Source organism: Prosopis cineraria, unplaced genomic scaffold (assembly GCF_029017545.1).
Source record: "Prosopis cineraria cultivar Desert tree isolate PC_DT_omini unplaced genomic scaffold, ASM2901754v1 PC1569, whole genome shotgun sequence".
Classification (NCBI taxonomy): Eukaryota; Viridiplantae; Streptophyta; class Magnoliopsida; order Fabales; family Fabaceae; genus Prosopis; species Prosopis cineraria.
In genome coordinates, this window is record NW_026556894.1 from 1 (window position 1) to 8,646 (window position 8,646).

General features: G+C 31.8%; 1 protein-coding gene across 1 annotated transcript; it reads right to left on the minus strand.

Moving 5' to 3' along the window:
- Window positions 1-5,537: 5,537 nt before the first annotated feature.
- On the minus strand, window positions 5,538-8,402 carry LOC129300398 (small nuclear ribonucleoprotein SmD3b-like). The gene is made up of 5 exons (XM_054938962.1): window positions 8,163-8,402; window positions 6,658-6,710; window positions 6,474-6,540; window positions 6,334-6,390; window positions 5,538-5,873 (listed from the first exon to the last, which is right to left on the minus strand). Exons 1-5 carry the CDS (start codon window positions 8,319-8,321, stop codon window positions 5,811-5,813), a joined length of 399 nt encoding a protein of 132 aa, XP_054794937.1. The 5' UTR covers window positions 8,322-8,402; the 3' UTR covers window positions 5,538-5,810.
- Between the last annotated feature and the right edge of the window lie 244 nt (window positions 8,403-8,646).

The window sequence follows — 8,646 nt, forward strand, 5'->3', positions numbered from 1 at the left end:
ATGCAGATCTGTCAACAGAATCCCCGGAAATGGAAATTCTAAAACAAAAGAATCGAGAGTTCTCTTACTCACATGTTCTAGATATCACTGACAATCTCAAAATGCTTTGTTCGGGAAAGTTTACCTTGGTACTTTGGAAGATGGTTCTCAAGTTTGCAGTCAATTTACTTTTCCATCATCAAAGCAAGGATACAAGAATTTCAATCTGAGATTAGACATGAAAGTCATATATATCATGATTTTGAAAGCTTCATATATACGTACCCATACAAACGTATATGCAAATTGGGTACGAGATCAATCTTCTTAAGTTATGATGGAGCAAACTCTTGATTTTTGCAGGCTCAACTCCTAACGGTTATTCATCATAGAAACTTATTTTCACTTGTTGGGTATTGTCATGAGAACAACATAAAGGCATTGATTTATGAATATGTGGATAATGGGGACGTTCGCCAACTCTTAGGTATGCCATATCTTGTGCTTAAAACTTTGCAATATCATTGACAGTGAATTTCTCTTGTGGTTTTCATGTTCACATAGAATTTTATATGGTTTAGTAAAAACTCTTTTATTGAACACAAAAGGAAGATATAGTACAATGTATTTGGACTCAAACTACTCATTCAGTTGATCAGTTGATCTTGTTTATCAAACACTATTAGTAGTTGTATGATTATATGTGATTTTATATTGAAATCCCTGTTGAGAGACGTGTGTATGTTTTTCAGAGAAGAACTCAAATGTTTTGAAGTGGAATCAGAGACTTCAAGTTGCAATTGACACTGCAAAAGGTGACAAATTAAAATATTATACTATTGATGTATCTTGCTTAATTATTAATATATTAGTTATTTTCTATCTTAAATAATAATTTGGTGGAGTTGGATGCAGGATTGGAATATCCTCATACTGGTCCATACTCCTATAATTCATAGAGACTTAAAACCGTCCAACATTTATTAAATAAATTTATGGTAGCCAAGATTGTTAATTTTGAACTATCCAGAGCCTTTACAAATGAAGGAGATTCCTCTATCAACTCAAACTGCTAGTACTACGTCGGGTTTATATCGGTCCTAAGTAAGTTGTTTCTATCATATCAATTAAAACCATTAACAATATTTGCTCAATAACTACAAAAGACAAAATACTATTTAGTTTTCAATTCATTTACAAGTACTATTTTAAAACCAATATATTATACCAACAAAATAATCTAGTTAACCTACTTTAATTGTTATCCCTTGTGTAGATTCCAATGATCTGGACAACTAAATAAGAAAAGTGATATTTATAGTTTTGAAATGATTCTTCTTCAGCTACTAATTGGCCGCCTCCAATAAAGAGATCAGGTCCCAGGAATATACTTTCATTCTTGATTGGGTTCAACCTAAAATTGAATGCGGAGATATTCAAGGCATTGTTGATCCAAGATTAGCTGGAGAATTCAATGTTACATCAACATGGAAAGCTATTGAAGTAGCAATGTCATGTGTCCTACCAACACCATCTCAAAGGCCAGAAATAAGTTATGTATTGCAAGAACTATAAAAATGTTTAGCTTTGGAGATGGATCATGCAAGAATAGATAACACTATGCCAAGCAGCAATTCACTTGATTATAGTGTGAATAATGAATCAATGACTACTCTCTTTGCTAGGTAGTCACACTCTTTCTACTAAACAATACCAAACTTAAGCTTGTACATTATCTAGTGGGATAAGGCTTGGACCTTGTGAAGAGAGGCAAGAGGAAAACCATAGAGAAACATTCATGATTGTTGAACAAAACTTCTTAATTATTATAATAGTATCATGCAATCCATGTAACCGAGTATTCAAATAAAACTTCTTATTGATGTTGTATGCTTGTATATTACACATTATATACAAAACTCTCCTCTTTGAATGATTATGGTCAAAAGATTGTCTACCCTGATTACAAGTTTTTTGAAGCCTTTTTAACACAATTTTGAGACTCATTTGAAGTAGTTAAGAGGAAGCTCGGACGACGCATGAGATTTGGCTCTGAATCATGACTCTTCGGTGCTCATGAACGAGGAAGACAGAACGACAATGGAGCATGCACAGTGCTCTGGCATGGACCTTTAGTGACGGCCTGGATTGTGGCGTTGACGGTGTTGACTTCAAAGAGATAAGGGAGAGGGAGGAAGAGATGATGATTTTTTTTTTTTTTTTTGGGAGGGGGGCTGTCAAAAGATATCTGATTGTGGGGCGGGGGGTTTAATTAATATTCATTTCCTTTTTAACCGAAAAAAAAAAACTTATTACATATGGAAGCGCTCCACTATGTCAATTGTCCTGTAGGCTATTGTTTTTATTTTATAAATTCTTTTTTTTTATATTTTTAACTGAGTTCTATGGGACTGCTTACCAGAAAGCGCTCCATTAGACTTATTATTTTTTATTTGTTTACTTTTTTTTAATCCTACAGAAATGCTTTTATTTAGCATAAGTGCTCCCATAAACTTATTAATTTATTTTAATATCTTTAGGAGTGCTTATATGAATAAACACTTCTGTATGATGTAGTTTTCGTGGCGCTGTCACTGACAAGCACTCGAAAAGGTTTTGTATTATTTTTTTGGGAACACTTTTTATTAAAGCACTCTAAAATGAATGTTCCATAAACATATTTTGTAGTAGTTAATAAAAAGCATATGACATGGGAGCGATTACAGGACCGAGAAATTCGTAAATGTAAATTCATATATTTAATCTTTTAAAATTATCGATGTTATTATTGTTTCATATTAAATATGTCCAAAAAAAATTTTCTTGCTGTAAATGCTATATAGAGAGAATCACAATACACCATGCAAACCCATATCAATCAAATATCAATGATCAGTGTGGAGCCACACTTGCTCGAGGGGTGCATTATTTGGGGGAAATTATAAGTGGGGTGTGTAAATTTTTCACTACTCACTCTTAATACTTCGCACCTTTTAAATTAAATAAAAAACATTTGGATTCAAAAACTCAATAAATATGTAATATTTTAATAATCTAAATAAGATATAAAAAGTATATGTACAATAATAGACCATATCAACCTATTTAATATAATTTTGAAAATGAAAAATGATCAATCTATTAATGTAACTACAATTTTAGTTTTAGGACAATTATTATTTTAAAAATTATTAAATTAATTTGCACCCTTGGCTCCAGTACTCCACCATTGTCAGGGATGAGAACTCAAACAGAAATTCATAAAAGGTTTCCCGCGTTTCGAATACATACGTACATATTTTCACTTAACAAATAGTCCATGGAGTCCCAAATTTGACCTCAAAAATAATAATCATGCATAATTTTATATTCCTAGTGTTTTATTAATTTATAATAGCAAAAACATAATATTTGATCTCTATAATTTTATTGAATTTTACTTTTAGTCTCTGTAGTTTTTTTTTCAGTGTTTTTAGTCTTTACAAGAACTAAAACCACTGAAAAAATAAAAATTATAAGGACCTAAAAAACAAAGGTCATTCAATTTTTTTGAAATCATAGAAACTAAAAACACTAAAAAGGAACTAAAAACAAAACCTGATAAAACTATAAGGATCAAAAATTATGCTTTCTCTTTATAATATTATAATGTGTGTGTAACTAGTTTTTTTTTTTTTTGGCTATGCATATAATAAATAATAATGCAAAAGATGTACCGAACTCTAATCCTCCTAGATTTTGCATCAAGGTAGATGATACTGTAGGGCCTAAAGCATTTGTGTTGATCTTAGATTTCATTGGATCTATATATGTACTGTTTGTCTTCATGAGTTTGTGTTGATCTTTAGGAATGTGTTTTTGTAGCTTATTTTGTGGAGATTTTCTTATGCTTCATGGTTCATAAATTCATTAATCTTGTAGTTAATTGGAAGCTTATCTGGAACAAATTTAGAAAGCTCATTGATGAATGATGAGAAAGGACTTGGTAACGAATTTAGGCCAACTCATTGAATACAAATATAGAAGTATTTAAATTAGCTCTCCAAGTACCTGTCGCATGATATGGTGTGTATGTGTGTGATTTTGTGCTTTGATTTAATACAAAATTATAATTAATCATTTTATATTTTAAATAATAAAATAGAATGGTTTCTTTGTAAACTTTTTTTAAAAAAGGAGAAAACCACTCTCAAGTCTCACACAAAATAAAAAAATAATTCAAAATAGTCTTATAAAATTATTTTGAAGTCTCATGCTTTTCACTGAAGTTGCTAATCAGTGCTGGATATCATTAATGCTTAGTAATCAACGGCACAGCTCCATTAACAATTTCCAATTATTGATTGACAACTTTAATATAATAAATTAATATTTTTTATAAATGACATGAGACTTCGAGTTCAAAGTAATTTTATAACTTGTCAAGTCAATCAAATTGACTCGTGAGTTTGGCAATGATATTTTAAAATAATTTTATTAATTTATGATACTTCTTATATTTAAATTCTTATGTAAGATTTAAGAATGACTTTTAAAAAATTATACTTCAAAGCATATACTTTAGTTCGATTTCTAACCTTATTAAGAATATTCTATTAGAGTCTCACTCTCATCCTTTTACTTTCTACTTAACATTAGGCTTTAAAATCTTTTAAAAAAAACATGGCTTTGCAATAACATGCAAATTCAGATTCTCTAAATTTATTTTTGTCATAGTGTCTCAATTTTAAGCTTTGATTGTTAAATCAATATCCAGGACATTAACAAATTTATTAAATAAAACTCAGTTTTGGATAATATTTTTTTCCCCAGTGATCAAGCTGGACTTTGAATTCTCTTACTCATAGCATACCAACATTCTTTTTCTCATATTATTATTATTATTACTGCAACGCATGCTTCTTTTTTAATGTAGCTATCTAACTAAGCCAGATTTATATTAAAGCCCAAAAAAAAAATTAAAATTAGCATTATATTAAGAACTAGAGAGAGTATATAATATTAACCATTTTTCTTTTGTTTTTTTTTTAAGTAGACGGAAAAAGTGTTGGAATATTTATTTATAAATTTACATTACTTAATAAGCCCAAACAGATTAATCTTTATGATCTTGTGTGGACTGTGATTAGTTATTCCCTATCTTTTAATTGATTGAATTAAAGATAATGGAATATATTTTATTTATTTATTTATTATAGCGATTACTGATCTGATCCATATAAACCGATCATTTAATAACTACAAACACACGATAGTTTTCACTTACTCCATTATCTCAAAACTCTCTGCAAATTATGGGGGTTTTGTGGATTGTGCATCTGTCTATACTCGAGATAATTAAGGTATCTCAAGCGCTCATAAATTCTTTAGGTTCGTACAAATTATTCTACTCATTCTTATTTAATATATGAACTGAGATATAAAGTTATCAAAAAGTGTTCATAATTCCCTTTCAAATCACCCAAACGCCATTCCTCCAACATTTTATGTCACTGTAAATCAATTCACACACATTGCACGACGTACCTACTCTCCAATATAACTTGTAGCTCAAAATGTAATGTAAACTAGCATATTCTATTAGCATCGAAAAATCAGACATCAATAACAAATAGCATTCGAGGATGACTAATAAAAAAGGCATGAACTCACATGATGGTGGAACAGCACACAGGATATTAGCTTTCTTTTTTCTCAATTATCACCTCCTTTGACTTGGTTACCAACGTTCAACATGCAGAGGGAAAATGGAAGTTTCTGGTTTGGCTATCCACATTCAGCATGCAGAGGGAAGATGGAAAGCAGATAGGAAAAGGTAACTATAAGGCTAATCATCTCCGTACAGGCGGTACTACGCCCCTACCAGGAGCTGCTCCGCGGCCTGCAGCTTGAGCCTGCACAAACAACATCTATATGATCAATCATCAATATATATACTCCCCTGGTTCTATTGTTAGTCACATTCTAAAAATTCTTCTCAGTCCTTTATGTAAGTCATTCTCCCTTGTTTTTTGTAATCTTTGATGCCCAATTCTGAAAATACCCTCCTGCAAATTCTTAAAAAAAAGTGTAATATTTCAATTCCAAAGAAAATTCTTCTCGCAAATTCTTCTAAAAAGAAAGGTAAGACAATTTATTACTTCAACTATCTTGCCTTGATTTTGATGAGTTAGTTAAAAATGACTTATATAAAGGATGGGGGATAGTATATATCATCATGGAATAAATTAAGAATAATGTGACTCATTCTTTACACTTTGTGTAACGCATAGAAAAACATGTCGAGTTTGGAATTAAAACACATCTATCATGGATACGGCCAAAAGGAAAGCCTAAGAATGCAAGTGTAAATACCTTTGCTCGCATTGCAACTGCTCTGCCCCTACCAACTCCAAGTGATGCACCCTTGCCCTGCACGAGATTCAAGAAGCAAAAATCACACTCTAACATATATACAACATGAGTCTTTTATCCCTAAAAGATATCAAAGTTACCTTAATTCTAGCATCCAAACGCTTAAACATAGGAGCATTCTTCAGCATGTCTGGTATGACCATAAACCTGTCAAAATGCCCAAGCCACAGCAATTCAGAGCACTTGCAATTCCCATACAGAAATGTAAAATCTTCTTTAGAATACAAATTTTATCCAATCAAGCACCGAAGGTATAGTTCATACCTGACTTTGCTTCCTCGAATGAATACATGTTCAAGTTGGGATGTTTTTCCATCCTGAGGAATGTGTGGCAATCATCAACAATAAAATGAAGTTCAGTGTACATTTAAATTAAACAAATTAATAATTAATATTAATAAACATGATTAAAAGTTGAAATTGGTGACAAGGAACCACTATACAAATTTTCAAATTCAATTGCACTTTCTTAGGCCCCTCCTATTTTCGGTATGAGTACATGCTCAATGGTATAAACAAAACTGGAAAGGCTGCAAGGATACAAAACTGAGGTTGACACTAGGCATGTTCCAAATTAGTACATGTCTGTGCAAAGTCTGAGATAATGTCAGCACAGGAGATCTTTGGTTTGTTTGTCTTTACTCTTTAGAAGACGTCAGCCTCCTAGCGTCCATTTGGCTTTATTGTTTTATTTAGAGGAGCAGGGGAAGAAATAGCATACGGCCTAACAATGTCCTCTGACCTTCATTTTAAATACTAATTATGAAATTGAAATTAGGAACTGGCACATTTCTTAAGCTAAAAATTGTCCAAGATAAACTGTCTAAATTCTAAACCAAAAATGGCAGGTATTGGTTATTGGACACCATGGACTCTATCTTAGAAAATTCACCATGTAGTATGCATGTAATGATATATTTCGAAATTCCAATATATGAAAAAAAAAATTATGCTGAGAAATATTTAAAATCATGTTTACTCCTGTACTAACTAATAATTAACTATCAACACAAACACTCATAGCATATTTATTTGGTTCATTGCCTCCATTCAATTTAAACCCGACTAAATGAAACTAACGTGTCCTGCTCATTAGCTTTCCAACTTCCGCATATGCTCATATTTAACTTAGTGCAACTAAAGACAGCAAAATTCATAGCCAAAATTTCATACAACTTGGATTTTGCTTCTAGCCATGTCCCAGAAAAGGGAAGTGGAAATGCCCGACAAATTACCATGTCGATGATCAACCTTTTAACAGCTTAAATCTTCGTTCTTTTCAGTTGAACCATGTTTATTATAGTCTACTCTGGATTAAATCTAGCCTTCAAGATAATAACATTAACTTGTCTGATAAAAAACCAGCAGGGGATTGGATCGAAATCACATAATTTGAATTATCTTGTACAGCGAAGATATCTCTTCAAAATGCATTGAGTAAACTTTCAAATTTGCTGCCACAGAGTATGGTAGCTCACAGCCATACAGAAGGAACCAAATGACTAGTGATCCCTCAATTACTTCCTATCTTTCCTTCCTAATCCCTCTTTCTGAGGTAACGTATATGTGTTTTTCTTCATAGATGGCGTCTCATATGGTTCAGAAAACTCGACATCAAATTTACTACTAAGGTCAAAATTAACTGATCAGAAATCCAAGCTCTACGCAATTAAAACAAAACCCAAAACCCAAACATACATGAATGACATTGCGGTGACAAGTAATTAAATGCAGAAGTAGAATTACACACTAGTGCGAACGAGAAGTACCTTGGCAGTGTAGGTAATGTTCTCGAGTTGGCAATTCCAGTTGTCTTCACACTCGATCATACTTCCTCTGTAGAGTTCTCCGCTCTTGAGCTCCACGGTGACTACATGACCAGTCGCTTCGTGAAGTAGCTTCACTGGTATTCCCAAGCTCCTGCTCATGGCTTCCCTCTTCACAACTCTGCGCAAAACCCTAATCAACTGAGGAAACTCGCCTTCAGCTTCGCTGCAATACAGCTTCTCTTCGCTCCAATGGATTATTATTAAATTATTAAGTAAACTCTAAAATAAATAAATTTATACTAATTACATTCCATAGCTTTTTAAAAAAAATAAATATTAATTTAAGTTAATTTAAATAGCTATAAGTTTTAAATATAACTCATAATTTAAAATTTGATTTGCATTTGTAACTGTCAACTCATTTGTTTTAAAAATTTTGTTTGGACTTAGCTGTTATTGTTAATTTAATTTTTGAAATTTTATT

What these genes read in the sequence shown, in the direction of transcription:
- LOC129300398 (XM_054938962.1), bottom strand. Translation starts at nt 8,321, where the DNA reads ATGAGCAGGAGCTTGGGAATACCAGTGAAGCTACTTCACGAAGCGACT. An exon ending in ATTCGAGGAAGCAAAGTCAG is followed by an intron (nt 6,541 to 6,657) that starts GTATGAACTATA and finishes GCATTTTGACAG; the next exon opens with GTTTATGGTCATACCAGACA. An exon ending in CAGTTGCAATGCGAGCAAAG is followed by an intron (nt 5,874 to 6,333) that starts GTATTTACACTT and finishes TTGTTTGTGCAG; the next exon opens with GCTCAAGCTGCAGGCCGCGG.